At 47.6% G+C, this 20,490-nt stretch overlaps 7 protein-coding genes across 7 annotated transcripts; 2 read left to right on the top strand and 5 right to left on the bottom strand.

Annotated features, from left to right (window-relative positions):
* Window positions 1-179: 179 nt before the first annotated feature.
* F4813DRAFT_385757 (FAD dependent oxidoreductase) lies at window positions 180-1,749 on the bottom strand (the record flags this gene model as incomplete). The annotated part of the gene is made up of 3 exons (XM_049246299.1): window positions 180-446; window positions 541-1,418; window positions 1,503-1,749. 3 exons carry the CDS (start codon window positions 1,747-1,749, stop codon window positions 180-182), a joined length of 1,392 nt encoding a protein of 463 aa, XP_049103189.1.
* A 1,048-nt stretch (window positions 1,750-2,797) lies between these two features.
* F4813DRAFT_346833 (domain of Kin17 curved DNA-binding protein-domain-containing protein) lies at window positions 2,798-4,248 on the bottom strand. Its single transcript, XM_049241889.1, has one exon. The coding sequence runs from the start codon at window positions 4,084-4,086 to the stop codon at window positions 3,079-3,081; it is 1,008 nt and encodes a 335-aa protein (XP_049103188.1). The 5' UTR covers window positions 4,087-4,248; the 3' UTR covers window positions 2,798-3,078.
* A 145-nt stretch (window positions 4,249-4,393) lies between these two features.
* Window positions 4,394-6,973, bottom strand: F4813DRAFT_346832 (aspartate kinase). The gene is made up of 6 exons (XM_049241888.1): window positions 6,509-6,973; window positions 6,422-6,441; window positions 6,288-6,368; window positions 5,895-6,219; window positions 4,921-5,839; window positions 4,394-4,852 (listed from the first exon to the last, which is right to left on the bottom strand). The coding sequence occupies exons 1-6, from the start codon at window positions 6,602-6,604 to the stop codon at window positions 4,755-4,757; spliced, it is 1,539 nt and encodes a 512-aa protein (XP_049103187.1). The 5' UTR covers window positions 6,605-6,973; the 3' UTR covers window positions 4,394-4,754.
* Window positions 6,974-7,886: 913 nt separating this feature from the next.
* F4813DRAFT_378841 (uncharacterized protein) lies at window positions 7,887-10,392 on the bottom strand (the record flags this gene model as incomplete). The annotated part of the gene is made up of 2 exons (XM_049245382.1): window positions 7,887-9,729; window positions 9,800-10,392. 2 exons carry the CDS (start codon window positions 10,390-10,392, stop codon window positions 7,887-7,889), a joined length of 2,436 nt encoding a protein of 811 aa, XP_049103186.1.
* A 1,095-nt stretch (window positions 10,393-11,487) lies between these two features.
* Window positions 11,488-13,070, top strand: F4813DRAFT_221376 (TB2/DP1, HVA22 family-domain-containing protein). Its single transcript, XM_049239807.1, has 5 exons — window positions 11,488-12,150; window positions 12,269-12,484; window positions 12,538-12,563; window positions 12,627-12,722; window positions 12,783-13,070. The coding sequence occupies exons 1-5, from the start codon at window positions 12,100-12,102 to the stop codon at window positions 12,901-12,903; spliced, it is 510 nt and encodes a 169-aa protein (XP_049103185.1). The 5' UTR covers window positions 11,488-12,099; the 3' UTR covers window positions 12,904-13,070.
* Window positions 13,071-14,716: 1,646 nt separating this feature from the next.
* F4813DRAFT_385751 (translation initiation factor eIF4e) lies at window positions 14,717-15,894 on the top strand (the record flags this gene model as incomplete). Its single annotated transcript, XM_049246298.1, has 3 exons — window positions 14,717-14,754; window positions 14,824-15,642; window positions 15,696-15,894. The coding sequence occupies 3 exons, from the start codon at window positions 14,717-14,719 to the stop codon at window positions 15,892-15,894; spliced, it is 1,056 nt and encodes a 351-aa protein (XP_049103184.1).
* A 1,478-nt stretch (window positions 15,895-17,372) lies between these two features.
* On the bottom strand, window positions 17,373-20,456 carry F4813DRAFT_346817 (chromatin assembly factor 1 subunit A-domain-containing protein). The gene is made up of 3 exons (XM_049241887.1): window positions 19,972-20,456; window positions 18,495-19,907; window positions 17,373-18,443 (listed from the first exon to the last, which is right to left on the bottom strand). Exons 1-3 carry the CDS (start codon window positions 20,147-20,149, stop codon window positions 18,019-18,021), a joined length of 2,016 nt encoding a protein of 671 aa, XP_049103183.1. The 5' UTR covers window positions 20,150-20,456; the 3' UTR covers window positions 17,373-18,018.
* Between the last annotated feature and the right edge of the window lie 34 nt (window positions 20,457-20,490).

Here is a 20,490-nt window from a genome sequence, read left to right as displayed (position 1 = left end):
AACAGTATGTATGATACGGCGATAAGGAGTTATGCAGAGAAACTTTTATTCCAGCTTATATTCCAGCTTATCACAATCTTATAGGCATAGCTAACATACCCCTTGTTCTCCCTGCCTCCGTGCCGCACAATATATTATCTCCAGATTTCTCTCCCTCCACTGTCCTCTAACGTCCTTCATCAAAACTTCAAATAAATATCAGCCTGCGCCCGTCCTATGGTAGGAGCCTCAACCAGCTCGGAAATCTTCCGAAGCCGTGCCGCACTAGTTTCGTAGACAGCCGGCACCCCGGTCTCCGAAAAGGGGCGGCCGTCCTTAATTATCTCGGCTAACCCCTTTGCGCATAGCAACACGTTCGGCATGCCATGACCGTCAAAACCGGCGCAGATGTATTGTCCCGGCTTAGACGGTACGTGGCCGATGTGTGGCGCACTGTCTGCAGAGTACTATAAGCTCAAGTGTTAGTCTAAGTCGGACGGACGAACTATCATGGAAGATATGATACCTCGATATAGCATCAAGAAGAGTTAGGACACTTACACCCATAATAGCCGTCCAAATACTCTCAGTTTCCGTCTCCGTCCCCTCCCATCCTATAAACGTCCTCGCAGCCCAGCGGTCAAAATATGGCACCGTGGACTCGATCAGTGTCGAGTCGTCGTAATTCCTATACCACGCTTCCCTCTCGTCAACAAACGCGCTCTTCCCGCCTCCCACAATGATACTCCCATCCTGGCGCAAGCCATAGTATGAATCGATCGAATTGGGGCTCTCCATCTCCAGCCCAGCCGATCCCAGCGGTATATTCGTGGCCGGCGCATCCGGCAGGACTCTACACACAGTTCCCCGAGCCGCATATATCGCATCGTCGTACTCGGGCAACAAACCCGCCGTATACGCATTCGTCGCAAAAACAACCCGTTTCGCCCGAGTCGCCCCCCTGGCCGTCGCCAGCGTCCAATACCCTTCCTCGTCGACCGTCTCGGAAATTCCGTGCACCGTTGTCTTCGTCTGCAAATTAACCCCTTTTCCCACCACCCCCTCCAGTAAATGCATAACCAGCTTATACGGCCAGACCACATGCGCCGGGTACGTAAACGCGACCTTGGCCCCGGCGATCCCCGACACGCGCTCCGCGTCGCCCGGCCCGTGGTACGTGACGGAGCGCAGGGACGGGCAGTTGAGTTTCGTCATGGCGTCCCATAGCTTCTTGATCTTAGCGGCTTCGGCCGCGTCCACGAACACGTCGCCCGTGGTTACCACGTGCAAGTCGCAGTCGATGCCTTCGTCGTGGACGAGTGCGACGATGGCTTCCGCGTTGGCGGCTTCGAAGAGCGCAACTTGGTTCGCGGTTTCTAGGCCTTGCGCTTGCATGCGCGCAGCGAGAGCGACGAAGAGATCGGGCCGGATGTGCCCGCCTAGTAAATGTTAGTAAGTAGGCATTAGATCGCAAGTCAGAGTGATGTGAGGCTGTAGGTAAAGTAGAGTGTAACAGGACTCACCGTTCCTACCGGTAGCCCCAGAGCAAGCCTCCCGGGCTTCCAAGATAGTAATACTCGGCTTCGGTTCATGCTCAGGGTTATCCTTAAGCAGGTAGTGCGCTAGAGCCGCGCCCGCAAACCCGGCGCCAATGATGACAATGTCCTGCTTCTCGGGAAGTTCCGGGGTACTGCGGTGGGAGTCGAGATGGTGTAGCTGCGTCCGCCAGTACGGGACCGTGGCGTTCTTCACGGGGAATGGGCCGGCCATTGTAGTGATGAGCATTAGGATATTAGTATTAGAACTAGAATTACGAGTAATTAGACTTTTAGTATATATATGTCGATATGTCGATATTAGCGTCGCAAAGATAAGATATTGAGCTCGGTTACTCGTTTGCTTGCTTTCGCTGTGGTGCTATGGCCATGTTTGCGCTCATGATGAACCTATTCTTATACTCGACTCAACTTCTTCGTGATAATGTGAGATGTGTGTTGTAGTTGCTTTAGATGAGTCACTTCTAGAAGCCGTCGTCATCAAATGCGCAATAAGTCGAGATACTAGATACACCCAATAATACTAGTATAGGTATGGCTACGAGGTGTGTAAGAGCAGTGCGCGGACTATACAACATCGTCAGTATACGCGATGCATACTCCAATACCGTCTATCTGCTTCCTAGTCCCTCTATCATCATCATCATCATCATCATCATCATCATCACCACGATCATCGTGTCCAGCGACGGATTAGCCCTCACAAGCGACATGCACTCCATATCAGTGTACGTCAGCAAAGATACATATAGTCCTAAACTCCATCCTCTCGCTCCCTGAGCAATCAGAAGTGCGCGTAGAAATACGTAGTCCTACACATCGCACATCCGGCAATGACTCTACTCTACCTCGAATCACACATGGCGATTGTCAATCCTATACTCCTCCCCCTCTCCGGCATTGTATAGACATACGTAGCATATATCTCGCAGTTCCATCCCAACCTAAACTCTTGGCACGATGACGATACCATTCCTAGATAGGGCTGCCTCTAGAAATTAAGCACCCAACCTCTAAGCGAACATAGACTATACCTCACCGCTCCTCAGCCCTAGGAAGTTTACGGCAGGAGATAAGATATAGGTAGTCGAAAGCGGCCAGTCGCGCATGTGACGTTGTAGTAGAAAGCGCTTCTCCAAATGGAGCCTCAATCGCATCATACATGAGTGATGACGCGGCTCAGATGGCCCACGTAAGGCCCTGGTCGAAACGAACGCTTCTGTGAATGATTGTAGCCTCACAAGCTTGTCGCAAGAAAAAAGGGAGAAAATATATTATTGTATTTGTTTGTTTACCTAGGTTACCTATGTATGTAAAAGACTGGGACTGCTCTCCAGTCCTTAGGTTAGGCATTCTAAATTCTAATATGATCGGCCAAATATATCAGTTGGCAAGACTATTATTCTCTTGAATAGTCGCCATAAGCGCCCATGCAAACGTTTTACATGCCCTTATTAAACCTCAACCGATGGTATACCTCTCAACGCCTGTCGCAATGCTGCTTAAAAAACCTGAAGACCCCCCCTCAAAAAACCACCATGTTTTAATTTCTCTGGCGCTTATTAGAAAACCCATCCCTACCCGAACTCTCCCGAGCCCTCTTCCGCTCAATCTCCTCCTTCATAATGCGCTCAGCTTCGCTCATCTTCTTCGGTTCTCCGAAAGCCGGCGCTTTCTTCGGCGCCCCTGCAAGCGCGTTCTTTTTCGCTGCCGCGAAGACGTTCTTGGGTTGAGGCTTCGCTGCTATTTTAAGCGAAATGGGAGCAGAAGCAGGTTTCTGGGTCGTGGAAGGTTGTTCTTGCGTAGCTGTTGACTCCTCCTTCTTCTCTGGGTCTTTTGGTGGCGACGCAGATGTCTCCGGGGTAGATTTATCCGGAGAGGATATTGGTGCCGGTTGAGTAGCGGGCTTGGCGCCAAAGGAGAGCTTGATCTTGTCTCCTTCCTGTCTCTTGAGTTCTTTGCCTTCCGAATTGTCGGCCTCGTCCTCGTTTTGCTCACCCGCTTCCCTCTTCGCGCGCTTGATTTGTTCCTTGATTAACATGTGTTCGCGCTCTTCGTCTCCTTTATCTTGCATCTCTTTCCTCCGCACCGCTTCTTTTCGGCGTAAGGCATCCGGGGAGTCATCTATCCATGCGATATGGATTCCCTTATCATTCTCCTCGACTCTGCAAATTCCTTCCCTTCCTAGGTGCTTTGCGAAGTCGGTAAGAGAGTGCCATTTGGTAGCATTCATGTGGACATGCTCTTTGTTGGCGATGTAGTTCTGGTAAAAGTGGTTGATCTGCACTTGCTTCTCTCCGTGGGAGGTTCGTAGTAGCTGCAAGAAGTCCTTGATGAACTGGTTGCTAAAGTCGTCGATATACTTCTTCGCATCCTCGCCAACTAGCAGCATCTTCCTCGTGTGGGATTCGCTTTGTGTGTGCATCTTGAACGCATTGGCGTCCCTGCATTGCTTTTCGCATATTTGGCAGTACCATCGAAGTCGCTGTAATCCCTTCGATTTCATCTTATTGTTCAGGTATTTCGTCGATCCAAATTCTGCTTTCGGCATTTTGGCGGTATTGGTCTGGGATGGTCTAGGATGATCTGGGATGGTCTGGGCTTAGATTTGAAGTATTCGGATTGTTGGTTAAATAAGTGTATTGTGTCGTAGTTGGAGCGATTAACGATTTGCAACAGTGATGGATGGTGAAGACTTAGGTATGCGACGAACAGTGAGAAACCTTAGAAGGATAAGAAAGGTTAAGTGTGGCGCTGCAGCTGTTGACTTTATCGATAAAGATTACCCCTGTAGCAACGGGTAGCCACCGAAATTCAGTACGGATTATACATACTTGAATAACCAACCTAACCTACATGCAAACAACGAATCAACACCCAGATTTATTTTAACCTCAAATTTAGGTACCCAGCTAATACTCAAAATAACCATCATTGCTCCAGACATTATGTAGTTGAACAAGACATTGGTTATCACGAGTTTAAAATCAAATCTCCTCATTTATTTAATCGCGCCTTAAGCAGATCAACACCTCTATCTATCAAGCTTTTATAAATAGCCAAGCATAGCTTTAGCTCTAGGTTACATAGGTATGGGGGCGTGTTGATGCCCAAGCCCCTTTTTTCAATCGGTACATACTGACTAACCACCGTTTTATAGTGACCTATTTCACAAACACGAAACATTTATATCATGTTAAATGCAAGTGTACTGTGCTACTAATCGAGGAATGTGAATAAGTTTGTATGTAATATGCTCATGGCTCTCGTAGCTTCCCTTGCGTCGATAACACATGAGATATTGATCTCACTTGCGCCTGTTGTCATAGTTAGCAATATATCCAAAAGCACACATACCACTTGCATGATATACGCAGTCACATACCTTGCGATATCATCTCGATATTGATGCTATGTTCTCCCAGCGTCGAGAACATGCGGCCAGCAATACCCGTCATATTCTTCATCTCTGCACCGACTAGACTTAGAATGGCCATGTCGAGTAAGATACTGACATCTCCACATTCTTCTAGCTCTGCCATTGCTTTTTCGAAATGGCGGACGGACGGGCTGGAGGAATGTATAGCCATTGACACGTGAACCTCACTTGTGGAGATAAGGTCGACGGATATTCTATGGCTGTTAAGAATTGAAAACACTTTGGCGAAAAACCCGTGAGAAATGGAACGTTTGTTCGAGTGTACGTTGATGACAGTGATGTTGTTCTTGATAGAGACTGCAGTGGGTCTCCGAGGATGTTTCCGCAACGAGGAGTCCGAAGGCCGGGATCTCCTGATCTTCTGTGCTGGAGACTGTACTGGATCTGGAACCACGATGGTACCATTTCCACGAGGATTGTTCACATTCTTAATGCGAATTGGTATCGGCGGGTCCGCTTTGATTACCTGATCCATCGTTAGGTGGTGAATGACTTCAGAGCCGTAGAATGTAAGTTCTGCTGCCTCCGACGGGGTAATAGACGCGAGTAGCCTTGCTGTTGGCACTTTGGTGGGATCTGCCGTGAATATGCCGTCTACCTCCTTCCATATCTGCAACTCTTGGGCCTTCACTCCCACCGCGACCAGAGCGGCACATAAGTCAGTATATCCTCGCCCAATGTCTCCATCCATCAAGCTTCCGGGGACATTGCCGAAGAAACCGGTGACTACAGGCACTCTGTCATTGCAGGCTTGTATCCTCTTCCGGAAAATGGCTGCTGCATCTTTGTAAAATGCTAGACTTAATCGGTCGGAACTGTCGTAATGCATAACATCAGAAAGATCCACATACTCTGCGTCAACATGCTATAAATAATTGTCAGTTAAATAAGATATTGCCTCGTCTGGAATCTGAACAAACCCTATCTCTTAACAAGTAGGTCATAAATCTGCAACTCAACTTCTCTCCGAAGCTGACTACTCGATCCTTGGATCTCGCGTTAACTTCCAAGTTGAATCGCTTAGCCGCAATGATATAGTCTATTAATTCCTGGCAGTCCTCTTCTATGTTGGATGATACAGATTTCTGCAGGTCGGGATTCTTTATCCACTTCTGCGCCGCTGAGACATGGTCGATGCAGATTTCTCGTATAACAAGCTTGGCTTTTTCGACGAGCTCGTGCTGTGTGACTTCATTACTCGTCGCTGCTGATATAGCGCGTAAATGCTTGTAAACTTCTAGCAGTCTATATGAATATATCATGTTAGATCAATTGGGGCCAATTGCCCTTTCATAAAGCATTCAATGACTCACCGGCTGGTAGTACCCGTCACCTTCTTGCCAGAGCTTAGAGCAGAGCAAATGACGGCAATTTTATTCGACCTTAAGCTGGCTCTTATCATAGAGTCAGTAGCGTCTCGTAGAGGAACGATGTTGCAATTTCATACCGAACAATTCCTTCAGCAATCTATATTCAAAGCCGGACAATGTCAGTTATACTAGATTGGGCAAGAAAGGGTTGGTGCATCACAAACGCTGTCTGGGAATTTCCCAACACTTGTGCCGCCGAACTTCTGTACTATCCAGCCTTCACTGCTGGTATTGCCCTGGAGTATAGCATCCATGGCCATTGTGAGATATGAATGAATGAATGAAATAAAATTAAGCCTTGGTGTTGGCGAGCTTTTATAGTAAATACAACTGAGTATAAATGATGTAGAAGTATGTGCGTTGATGGCGGGGCAGGTTCAGTGTAACTAAGCTGAGTTACAGTTTGAATATGTTCTTCTAGAATTGGCGATACGAATCGCATATGTTTGCTTCAAATGAAAGAAGAAAGGATGTAATAAAAGGTAGGCAATTGATTGGAAGAATTAGGATATATTTGGCAGGCACTCACTTGCTCTTCGGATTCAGACATGAAAATTGAATTAGTCTATCTTAGAAAGGGGGCCCTGACAGCCCGAATCGGAGGTTCTACGGCGGCGCCACGCCACAATTAGTCGGTAGCGAATGAAAAAATGGTATCCGCTTCGGGTTTCCATACCTTGGTGGAAGCAGCAACCGGCTATTACATGGCTGATGAACACATGCAGTCGGAATCGAATTGCGGGGCATAAAGGCGGGACCCCTATTCCCTTTTCGCTGGTAGTCTGTTTCTCGTGTATGTAATTGAGGTCATAAGTTAGTTACGTGCATTTAAGACTTACCTCGCTTTTCTTATTGTGACTCATTGTTTAATCGGCAAGATGCTGGAGTAGCTTTCGGCTCATCTCGCTATGTAGACTTATAGTCATCTAGGTTAGTATCTTGGATCTGTTCGGCGCCCTCTTATATATAGTATAGGTAGTCATAGCCATATAGTATAGTGAACCATGTCGTATAGCTACCACAATCGTCACTTACAAGACACGGAAGAAAAGTAACCATAGTATAAGAATCCTTCAGAGCGCAACTGGCTGCGCGTGGACACATGTAAATAGCTACGGGTATCATACAAGCCATGCTACACAAGTATTCAGACCTCCTATCCTATCGGAGTACCAAGGCGAATATCCATGCCGCCCCTTATACACCCGGGGCCAAAACCCCTCCTCCTGACCATACATGCATGCATTTTGTCCTTTATGAAATCAAGGACCAACTATACCGGCCCAACCCTCAAAAGCTCTTTTCCGTGCCTCGAAAATGTACGCCCTGTCCGTTACAAAATTACCACTTAAACGACCCTGCCAGGCATATACCCCGAAATCCTCAAACCATGAGGTCCTGGCTGTCTATCGTGTTCGGTCATACCGTCATACCTTCGTGTACGTAGGTCATGTCTTACCCGATCGGGCAAATAGTTAAACAACACCACCGACAACGAATATTAATATATAGTCTCTAACACCCCAGAGACTCGTACTGGTCCTATTGGACGGACTCCTCTAAGTTAAGAGAATGTAGGCTCTGGTCCTGACCTTCCTGGTAGTCGAATTTGTCCATGGGGAAATCCTCTTCTGGAGTCCTAATCCCAATTCCGCTATCGTCGTGGTTCACTGACATGTGAAGGGAGTCTGCCCCGTTGACTTCGAGCTGAGATGGGAAAGGGGCGCGGTCTGGTTGCGGCTGGGAAATATGTGAGATGTCTTGATCATCGCTACTAACACGCGAACCTCGTAGGGTCACGTCGTTACCATCCGCCGGGGGCTTGATCTCGCTGCCAACGGGCGGCTGCGAGTTCTTCGACTTCATGAAACCACCATATTCGGCCAGGAACGAAACCATCTCGTCGAGCCAGCACTTCGTCACCCACCACGCTCCAAAAGAATTGCTCTGCCGCATGGTAAGATCTCGCATGACCTCTAACCCGACACGTTGCACGCACCAAACAATATCCGTCGCCGCGGCGTAGGGGAAACGTTTCTGTAGAGATAATAGGAAGTCGACCCATCGCTCAAGGAAGTGCTCCGAGCTGCCATTAGAAGCATTTGACGACGGTAAGCCTCGTCTGTTGTTGAGTGCTATTTCCCCATAAAGATATTTACACTCTTCACTCCAAGGGACGTTCACGGGGTCGATTAGGTCTCGGATTTCATTAAACAAGAGATCAACTAAATCATCCATTCCTCTAGTTGGGACGCATTCGGCAAGCTTGCGGACCCTAACCCCTGACATCCAATCCAGATACATCTGATCCCTATTCGCAGAAATCGAAAGCATATTTGCCGCAGCATGAGCTGTGAGGTTAACTCGTAGAGTGCGGTCAAGCAGGCCTGCAAATATAGTAGCAGGGGCCTCCTTGGCCTGGACTACGTGTCTCGGCTGTCCATGAAAAGACTCGCGAATGTGGGAGACTAATTGCTGGGATATTTTCTCGAACGCGTTCAGTACGGGCTGGGGGATGGCTTGTAGAACGAGGCTGTAGATGATCTGGATCATGCGTTGGTAAAGCACATAATCACACTCCTCTATCCACGGCGCGATACTAGGGTGAGAGAAGAGTTTCTGTACGGGCATGGTGAGTGTGCCCTGAAAAGAGGTATAGAGGTGAAAGAAGGCCTTCTCCTTGCAATAGCGAATACACTCCACTAAGGATGTGCAATGAGACCGGTAGAGAGCAGTCAGAGACATTGCCGCATCTGGATCCGTTCCATTGGGTAAGAACGGCTCGATCTTAGGTAGAACGAGAGCCTCGGCTGATTTGGAAGGATGCTCGGGCTCTATGAATGCTAAGCGTATAATAGTTTTAGAGTTAGATGAGTGTAACTGATCGAGATGCTTGACTTCGCATTGGTTATACAAGCTGTGAGTTCGGGAGATTGCCGATCGTGAGCCAGCCGGGGTATCAGATTGCTGGACAAGCGTAGGTGACGGAAGAGCTGAATGTTGTACGTCCAATACAGGGGATTGGGACTGCGCGACACTGTTGGGCATGAGAACAGGCCTTGCAAACGAGTTAGTAGCGGGTGACACAGACCTCAAAGAACGCGCAAAAGGGGCCGGTTCCGGGAAGGGAATCGCGGGCTGGATAGAGGGTTCTCTGGACTTGGGCTGATCACCCAGCAAAGTGAAATCGACATAGTGGTATTTTGATTCTCCACGGACGCCGAGTCTTCGAGTTTTAAGACCAGGAAAAAGGACTCGAACAAGCTTCCCAAAACTAGCAGGATTCAAGACAGTTATTCTCTCCGTCGCACAGCGGGATGCATAGTTGGCATAAACACGGCCTCGAGGTACGGAACCTCTACCCTTCGCACAAACCCCATTGATCCTATACGGAGTCAGATCCTATCCCATTTATACTGGAAAACAAAACTTTTCTCGATTCTTGATTAACTTACCAGAGCATAGCGAAGATCTGGCGAGCGCGCTCGGAATTAGGTCCACGCTCGTTACCATGAAGCTCCTTTGCTACATCCGCGAGAGTACGGCTCTTATTAGCCTGAAATAGCTGGCGCATCTCAAGCTCATTGTTCGCACTAGTGCGGCTTGAAGGAGGTTTCGAGCCTCGCGGTCGTCCAGCAAGCGAGTCAACCTCGTCGGCCTCGTCACGGTCCATCATCTGGCTATCGGCGTCTGTGAAACTCGCATTTCCGGCAAAGGTCTCGGCTGATACAGCAGGATGCAGGTTGGGATGTTGAGCGTACGGCATACCAAGCCCGACGGCAGAGTGCATACTCGAACCCATCGCGAACGACTGGCCGACCGGCATCTGGGAGGCAGGACGAAGCATCATGTCTCCGGCTGGCATGGGTTGAACTGCCGATGACATATCTCTCGGGGGGACGTGATCGTTCGAAACCCACTGGTCCGTAAAAGCGCTATGGTGCGCCATTAAGGCCTGCTGATCGAGGGTTGGTTGCGTCGCGACGCTATGGATTGAGGCGGTCGAAGCCCTCGATATAGTCCTCTGTCTCTGGTTATGCTGCGACATTGCGCCGACTTCAAGAGGCCGAGAGTCTATATGATAATTAGATGACATAATAAGAAACAGTCATGCATTGAATTGATGTGAGATCATAATGAACACTCGGCCATGTTTCGCGGGCTTCGATAGTAAGAATGGCTTACCAGTCTCCATGTGCTTAGGGTTGTTTACCCCGAACAGTAAGATGCGACCACAATATAAACACAGGCAAAGAAGCGGCGAGTAGCGAAGAAAAGAAACGCGCCACGAGGCGATTAAAGAAAGAATACAGAATAAAGATAAAGTAAAAGCACTACTCGAGATTAGTGCATGCAGTAGAATGTTGAGTATCGCGATGCTGCATCAGTCCGAGCGACAAGCCCTTGACGATTCTGTTGGATGAGAGGCAGAAAATGGCGGAGACGACTAGCCAAACAACAAGAAAACTCTCGTCGGGGCAACGGTGGATTGCTGAACCGTGGATGGCTGGAAATTGAGCGTGGATGTAATCCGTATTACCTAAGCTATAGTTACGGAAGGTTACTTATTTGTGGCTGGTAAATACCTTTTAAAGAGCAGGGGTTGTAACTTACATAGATTATAGGTAGGTACTCGGAAGCTACACTAGTGCTCAAGCTTTGGCCTATGTATGGAAGCCGCGCTAAATTTGACCTATCACGTGTCAGTAACAACAAAGTTTTTATTTACATAACTACCCGCACTTTCTCCAGTAGGATTCAATAGAGGTATTCCAGGCCTTAGGGTACTTTAGGTAGGTACTGTCCTTTGCACAGACTTAGTACCTAGGTACCTACCTACCTACCTCCTAAGCAGTATCATTAATCTGAATCTGCAGCTTCGTACAAATGAAGCACTACTATAAATGAAGACATTAGATATTTCACGTTGCATACCTACTCACACAACTGGGTATGTGTTAGTACCTTAGGTATTTAATTTACTTAATTTCGTTCACGATCACTATGTATCTGCTTGGTGTAATCACCGGGCGGGGTATGCAAAATACCTCCGTAAGATACATATCTGGATATGCATATACCTATAAGACATGTTCCACGTAGAATTTAGCGCAGAAGGTACGTGTATAAGGTATGTAGGTAGCTTACATACTATGACGAGGTACCTAACATAAGACCTAGCCCGGGCGGATATGGTCCTTAATCCAACGAATTAGCTATTACGGTAAATTGATTTCTCAGTCGTGGCTGGCTGGCCTTCCGTCATCGTCTCCTTCGCATCCTACCCGCTACGTAATTTTGTTGCTCCCCTTTCCCACAATCCGGCATCCGATTTCTTACAATACCATCATCATTATTCAGCTCATCAACAGCCTATAAAAGCATAAGTAGTCGTGTTTAGCTCACTGCCTACCTACCTACCTAATAACAACATCGTGCGATACCTCTTTTCTTGCATACTAGCATACCAGCAATACCTACCAACAAATCAAACTTCCTTGCCGTAAGTCCGGCAGTCTCCGGATCCCACATCCCTAGCCGCCTTGTCCCATTCCTACGTGTACATATTAAGCAAGGTGGCTTTTCGCTAACCCTAAAACATTTAGCACAGCTACTTTGCTTTGACATCAGCTGCAGCTTCTTTTCCCCGCCTCTGCGCAACCATATTGCCTTTTATCAACTTTCAAGTCCACAGACCTTTTTTTTTTTTTCCCTTCTGAACCCTTTACAGCTCTACGAATAAATCATAGAAAAAATGTCTGCGCAAGATCGTGTTCAGCATTATATATCCCAGCTCGACCGTGAGGTACGTCATATCGTATATCATATATCGTATACCTTATTCATATATCCTATACCCTGGCCTGTTGGGCTATTTCGATATCGGCCGGGTCGCGTGCTCCTGAAGACTAACGAGAACATAGCTCTCCAAATACCCTGCTCTCAGCAACCTCGAAAAGCAGTTCGGAGTTCCTAAGGTTTATGCTGTTCTCGGCGTAGGCTCCCTCTACTTATTCTTCATCATTTTCAACCTTGGCGGTCAACTCCTGACCAACTTCGCCGGCTTCGTGGTCCCCGGATACTACTCCCTGGCAGCCCTATTTAGTTCCACCAAGGCAGATGACACTCAGTGGCTAACCGTACGTTCCATTATTGATCCGGACTAGATTTTTTCTCAGCTAATTTCCTTCAGTACTGGGTTGTCTTCGCCCTCTTCTCGTAAGCGAATAACTACCTACGCGGCCCTCCCATGTCGTCCTACGTCGCTAATTTATATTGCAGCGTTATTGAGAGCGCCGTCAGCGTTGTCTACTGGTTCCCCTTCTACTATACCTTCAAGTTTGTCTTCTTGCTTTGGCTTTCGCTGCCCATGTTCAGGTTCGTATTTTATTGCATAGCTTTCAACTATCTCTATTTCATCAGACTGACGATATGTAGCGGCGCCCAACTCATCTTCCGATCTTTCTTGCACCCAATGCTTGGACGACACTTTTCCGAGTCTGGTTCAACTGCTGCCAACTTGCGCGCCAAGGCCGACTCTTTTGGCAAGGACCAGTAAACTAGCTTGTTTGATCGGGCCGCCACTATGAGCATGGACAAGCAGAGCAATCCACACATGCTCTAGTGGATACAAATTCGTCAAGTTGACATAACTACTGGCAACTCGTCAGTGACAGTCCATGACCAGGGTTTCCCACCCTAAAGAAGAATGGAAGAACTATAGTTGTGATGCAGTTGGGAAAGGATCTCTATCATGTTGGAGGATGCTATGTCCTTTCCTAGAAATTGTTTCCTTGGACGATTATAGAACTTAGTGGGTTGGTGCGTATAGAGGTTCACCCGTAAATGATATTGCATTTTACCACATTCTTAAATGTCCAACTCGATATCAAATGCCTAGGTTACGACATACGAAATCTTGTAGTCGATCTTGCAGTATGTGTGCATGCACGTCTAATCATAACGTGGTAGGGCAATTTAGGGACTTAATATTCCTAGCAAGTAGGAATACACTGTTGGATTACCCGAGACTTAATGATATCAATAGTCATATTTCGGACTCTAGAGCGTTTACGTAGACATTCGTCAAGAGATAATGCATAGCGGCCTTATAAATATAGTATATGATGCGACGACTTGGTTATTGAATGCTGCTAGCTTTTGTTAGTAAATATCCGCGCTGGTTCGTCTTGACGTCGATATTTCGTAGCACAGGGTTCAGACATGCCGATTTTTTCCGCAAGCTCAACCACTGCGCGACTATCGTAACGACAGATTACACATTTTGTTGGCTGAACACTATTGGATTACCAGGCTCAAAAGAGGTCATCAGAGCTAATGTAGGACACGGTAAGGAAATCTGCAAGGCTTACGTACAATATCAGACAGCCCTGGAGTAACCTGCGCTTATAGATTATAGAAGTCGGCTGAGGTATCTATAGAAATTTCTAGGTATGGTTATCGACTGTCCAAGCTTGTTTCAGGTCATCATCGCATCATGGTAGCCAGCAGTTAAGGGCCCTCGTGATGATGGTTTTAAACAAGGGATACACAATGAAGGTAGTTACTCTCGACACACACATCGGAGTCGTCAGCAGCGTGGAAATCAAATTGGCAAGCTGGCGATGATTTGAGTTGGTGGTCTTTTAAATGTTGAAAAAAGAGGAAAAAGAAACAAAAGTCACCAGACAAAAAGTTAAAAACTTAACATGCCGATTTTTTTTCAAAAAAGCTCCACTCGCATCGCTCCACCAAATTAATTAGGTACCGTATGTACCTAATGTAGAAGGCAAGAGCGAGCAGAGCTTGCTGTTGTGACCACCTGGCAGTCGGCTGGCTAAATCAAGCCGCCTCAGCAATGAGCAAGAGCGACAAAGTAACAAAAGGGAGCTAGACCCAATTTATCATACGCCATAGGAACGCTGGAAAAAGTTGGAACTTTGAAACTTTCTTCCCCACGAATGAGCTTGCCGAATAACTTCAAGTTAATATACAATAACTACCTATACCAAAGAATCTCGTTACTCTTCTCGATACCTACCTATTCACTTTGCCAAAGAATACCATACAGCAGTACCGACTATACTTCGAAAATCCTTCCACCCCTACCTCATCCACAATTCTAAGATCATCACTTGCGTCTTCTCACATCGTTAGATCTACATACTTGAACAGCCCACCATCTCCCACCTTACATTTTCCACCTCCCACCCGCACGTGGCGTATCATATTGGCGAAGTTTCCCAGCAGTATCGTTACAAAGAGCATAGTTCGACCAACTTTTGAATTGTAGACGGTGTATTGGTGGTACTGGGGAGTTTCAACATACTCGTCCTACTGGGAGCGACCGACGTACGTGCTAGCAGTTCAACATGGATAGACAGGAATCGATATGGACTCGTCGTAACAAGTGAGTCCGACCTTGTCCGTGTCGAGATTTCCGCTTCGTCTCAAGTACTAACCGCTTCTACTCCTGTAGTGTTACCAACCTCTCTCTGTCCACGCCGAGTCAGCCCGATAATTCCACAACCCCGCGGGACTTCTCGAGTCTAGCACGTCGAAATGGCACCACTTCGTCTCACGGCCGCTCGAACGCCTTTGGCGCGACGACTCCCGGTAGCACCCTGGCCTCTCCTACCAGCGCCGGAGGGGCTAATCAGTTTGGCCTCGGATCCGGCGCATTCGCATCGTTCGGTTCGGCCAAGACTCCCAAGTCTCAAGGAAATCCCTTCGAGCAAGCCATGGGTGCAGTCGGCGCCAAGACCCCCTCATCCGAAAAGACGGCAAAGGAAGCTATACGATCCACCGCCGGCAAACCTTCCATGGGCTCCATTTCGGAGACGAACACTCAGCAGGGGTCCGCGGCATCGACACACCCTCTCCGCGACACGTGGGTCTTCTGGTACAGGCCGCCTATTACTAAGGCCAACGGCTATATCGAATATGACAAGACGTTACATGCCATGATGTCAGTTAAGACTGTGGAGGAATTTTGGCTGGCCTATTCACACTTGAAGCGGCCCTCGTCGTTACCCACAGTATCAGACTACCATTTCTTCAAGAAGGGTATCCGTCCAATATGGGAAGACGACGAAAACAAGCTCGGCGGAAAGTGGGTTTTGCGACTGAAGAAAGGTGTCGCCGATCGGTACTATGAAGATCTACTGATGGCCTGTGTTGGCGACCAATTTGGAGACGAGGCCGATGAGCTCTGCGGCGTTGTGCTTAGTATGCGCAACGGAGAGGACGTGCTGAGTATTTGGACTCGTAGCACTGGACAGAAAGTTCTCAAGATCCGGTATGTCTATTCACTATAGCTCTCGTTAGGTCCTTTTTACTTACGATTATCAGCGAGACGATGCGACGCGTGCTAAACTGTCCACTCGACACTCGGATCGAGTTCAAGAGCCACGATGCTAGCATGCAGCAACGTTCTGCTATTGACGAGATGCGCCGCGAGAAGGCGGCGCAGAACCACCACAGCGATAAGCGAACCCATAACAACAATAACAAAAACCGGCAGTTACAAGACGAGCAGCAGCGATCGTAGCGGGACCAGGAAAGATTTCGGGCTCTGTCCACCATGAGGTGGCTCTTCAATTCAATATTCGCATTTGCATGCATGGTTTTTCCCGCGCAGGATCATTACGGTGAGGACGGCCCCGACTAGAAAAACCAGCGGTGAATTGTATTAGGGTAGAAGCGTTCTGATCAATGCGAAAACAGGCCATTTTTGTTTATTGGGATATGCTGCTTGTTGCTGCCTGCTGGGGTTTCGTCTCGTCTCAAACGTCTCGTCTCCTCACTCAACGACGCCCTGTGTTTGCTTGCTAGCCATGACACGAGAGAACAAAAAAACCCTCCCAAGTGGCTCCTTCTACCCACCCTCCTCATCCCAAGAGCCGGGTCTAGGACTAATGTGTAACTAAAATTTTCAGATGCCGATTACGTCTGTATGTATGTGTGTGTATATGTTGTATGTGTACATTACGGAAGGGGGGATGTCATACGATTATGATAAGTTCTTACGGCATATTTGGTTTCTTTTTTGTGTGTATGTGTGGTTGAATGTGTCTGACGGGAAAAAACGAAACGAAATAACACATGCCCTCGTGGTTGGTAAGGACAAGCTCCACGAGCTAGGCTATGATTCCACGCCTTGATGTATTGTATAGGTAGCTGTATTAAAATTCAGATGCTCCCTGGGGGCTGGCGGTGGTCTAGTTATAATATGATGAATAGGTACCCAAGGAAGCTAGCTAGGTTAGGAATTTAGGAATTAAGAGTCTTTCAGGTGTGCAGATTGTATTTCTTGAACGAGGGTAGAGACGCTGGAGGATTGTGGTGTGTATGTGCTCATGTAGTATAAAAAATGAGACAGTCCGTTAGTGGGCTTGGTAAGTGTTAGTTGTATAGGAGGAGGAACTCGCTTAGGATCGGACATTGCTTCCTAAAGGTAAGACACGCGTTGTATGGATTGGGTACTTCTATAGGTGCGAACCTAACGGGGACACTTGGACACTTGGACACTCTGACACTTAGCCCGCGAGGTCCTTCGAACTGGAGTATAACGTAATACTGGCTTAGCTATTGGGTACATTGCGGGAGACATCCACCCCGGTGTGAGTCGTTTCACTGTGTTCAAAAGGAGACATATGTCCTACCGACTAGGTTATAGTCTGATCCTCAAGTATATATAGGTACCTTATATAGGTACCTATACTCATTTCTCCTGAGAACCCCTAAAACGGGAAACTCTACGGCCCAAGGGAATAAATCGAAGAGATTCTCTACCCGACCCCCTTTCTACATTTAAATACCGATGAACATATATGGACTACACTAGGTTAGTTACCTACCACGAGGACTCGTGTACTAAACTATGTACTTTTCTTAGTTAACCGTCTTTTCTACCTCAAAGGAACCAACATGGAAATACAGGAGAGGGAGACATAATTAAGGGGGGGGTATACATGTTCCCTCCTTTAATCTTCAGGTAACATTAATTATCACATATACCTGTGTAAGCCCCTGTTATGAGCCCTGTTATGAGCCCTGTTATGAGCTCTTAAAACCTAGGGGCAAGAAATTACGAGCAAAGCAACTCAATTAGAAGCCTAAGCACTATGGCAATTGTTCTATCAAGCAACTAGAACTACAATGCAAAGTCGAATCAACGAATGCTACTCATGATCAAGACACAAAGACATAAGAAAACAATAACAATCAATCATAATCACAAAAGCCATTCGCCACAAACATCACGTCACGTCACCGAAGAGAAGGAAAGAAATACATTGAAATCGAAATCAGTTCGTTCCATGTCATTAATTTTGACCTTGTCCTGTGAACTCAAAACCAGCCAGCCGTCCGTCCAGAATCCCCCTGCCAAACCGGATCTGGCAAAAATCCCCGCCAACGAGATTTTGCAATCTCAAACACAAAATATACAGTAGATGTTGGCTTTTCCTTTCACGTTGCAAGAAAAGCAAAGCTTGTATGGTGCGTCCGCCGTTGCTTCTGGCAGCGCGATGGAGTGCAATACAGCAGTAACTCCCCCCTTACCTAGGCCATGCATAAACCCCTGAACGGGAGATTCCTCTTCTCCCACACATTGGTATCATAACGCCACTCCTCTCAATGTGAATGTGTTGTGCTGAATTCAAACCCAAAATCACAAGGCATATGCTGGTAGAAGTGCCCATTGCTTGACATTCTTCTTCGCGCCCGGGACACTAACACGGTGGGCAACTTTGTCCAATGTTACTTTCACCTGTGCCTTCGTACAGCTGGGGAACTTCTTTGCCAACATCTCTATAATCGTTCCCTTGGTAAACTCTTTGAGCTCATCGCTGATGATAGCTTGCCTGAACTCATCAAAGACGTCCTTCGGAACTGCGTTTTGGTTCTCTGATGCCGGGAGAGAATTGCTTGTACCCGAAGTAAGCGCCGAAGCGCTTGTGGGTACGTCGGGCGGAGGCATAGATGTCGAAGCGGCAGTCGTAGATGTAACTGTGCTCTTCGCTGTGACTTTCTTTGCAGGAGCTGGCCAGTAGGAAGTTGAGAAGGGATCAATTCCTGAGTGGTAGTCAAGTGTATCTGTAACTTCGTTAGTTTAAGATATCAAGTCGTTAATCTGACTGAACTCACCAAGTAGGAACTCGAGTTGATACTTATATGTGGTGGGGCAAGGGCCCGATCTCGTTTGATCCTCAAAGCAAATACCAGTACTGACCGGCTCTTTTTCGCCAAGGAAAGTTGGTCGGGTTGTAGTAGGTTGGTCCTCAGAATCGTCAAGGAAGTCCTCCATTTCTCCATCGCCATCATGAGAATCGTCATCGTCATCTTCATCGTCTAGGTCTTCACCGTCGTCTTCCACCCATTCTGCTTCAGAATCATAGTCGTAATTCAGTGGGAGGACTTTTCCAACGGGTCTACGGGATATGAAGCGGAGTTTCGTAGCTTCGATAGGCGTAGTGACAGTTCCGAAATACGGTGGTCTGACGTCTTCATAGAAAGATAGGTATTTCGTTTTGATAGCGTTGAGTTGTTCTTGAGCGTTTTCAGCTAGTTTTTTGGTCTGTGACTCTGTTGTTGTACCTGCCTGCTCAGTCTCGCTGTGCACACTCTCCATGATGCTCTTTACGCTCGGCGGGATAATACCACGCTTCCTCGTGAATGCCAAGTTGAAGGTTTCTGCTGGATTGAACGGCTTGGGGTTAAATTCGCCTCGCTCGCCGCGAATGTACTGGTCCAGAATTCTAGATTTGGCATCTTTGGTCTCATCGTCCAATTCAAACGGCTGTGGAGCTAGCATGACGTCGGGTTTAACGAAGAAGGGCTGGAATACTCGGTCGTACGCCGACTTCTCCGACTTGGATTTAGCTTTCGGTGAACCAGCAGCGGCATCGGATTCCGCAGAAGGCTTCGTGGTTTGCTCGGTAGCCTTCTTCTGGGGTGCATTGAGAGCTCGCTGGATGAAAACCGCTAGCATGCTTTGCTGTCGCCCTTTTGCTTCTTCCTTTTTGCGCTTGGCGGCTTCCTTAGCGGCATCTCTTTTCTCCTTCTCAGCTAGCTTCGCTGCTTTAGCCGCCTCGTCAGCAGCCTTCTTCTTGGCCCTTTCAGCAGCCTCGGCCTCCTTCTTCTGACGTTTCTCAGCCGCCTCGGCTTCTTTCTTGGCCTTCTCGGCCGCCTTCGCCTCTTTCGCTTGCCGCTTCTCCTCAGCCTCCTTTTCTTTCTTAGCTTTCTCAGCATCTTTAGCCTCTTCCTTTTCAAGCTTTTCTGATGCTTTGGCCCCTAATTTCTGTCGCTTAGTGGCGTTGAGCTTCTCCTCGATAGTTGACGGCTTTCGTTTGGCTCCTTGAGCTTTTTGAGTTGTAGGCGCGGAAAGAAAAGCTGTCTGTGTGGGCTGAGAGGCTGTGCTGCCCGATGCTGAGGGAGATGACAAGGGTGTCTTATTCGGTGAGAGTGATTTCCTCATTGCTGGACTAGATCCGGCTTCAGTTAAAGCCGCGGGGCTACTTCCTGGGGTTGCATCCATTGTCGCCATTGATGTAGGCAACTCTATAACATAGGCATTAGCAACTATAGACGCCAGGCATGGAACAAAAGAAAATACAATACTTACGCGGAGGGTTGATAGCAGGGACAGACATTTCAGCAGATTTCAGTTTTCCTAGGTTCTCTGTAAGAGAAGGCTCTCCGATGGCGAGCTGGCTAGGGGTGCCAACAAAGTCCTCGTGGGTTCTTTTCCTGGGTGTTGTTGGTGACTCCTGGATATTTGGTGATATCGAAAATAGAGGCATTGAGGTAATTGATTAAGGGTGGGCTCCCTAGCGCATTACAGGATAAAGGCAATAAACTAGCAATCAATCTAAGATCAGGATGATTATAGAATGAAGACTGGCGAGGTTTACATCCAATAAAGGGTGGCAGGCAAATATAGACAGTCAAACTCAGCAAGTCTCTTTTGGAGACAGTGATATGTAGTAGTATGAGGCTTCACCAAATTGTCTTGGTTAGAAGGCAATTGGTGAAGGAGTGGTTGAGTTGAGCGATTGCCCAGGATTAGATGGTGGATCAAAGAACGCGCTTGAACGCGAAAACTAGGTACCTAAGGAAGGAAGCGCGTCGAGACTGGCAAATT

This window comes from Daldinia decipiens (genome assembly GCF_022478715.1).
Source record: "Daldinia decipiens strain CBS 113046 unplaced genomic scaffold F4813scaffold_4, whole genome shotgun sequence".
Lineage (NCBI taxonomy): Eukaryota > Fungi > Ascomycota > Sordariomycetes > Xylariales > Hypoxylaceae > Daldinia > Daldinia decipiens.
Note: the sequence above shows the minus strand (reverse complement) of the source record. Positions and strands in the feature narration are given on the sequence as shown.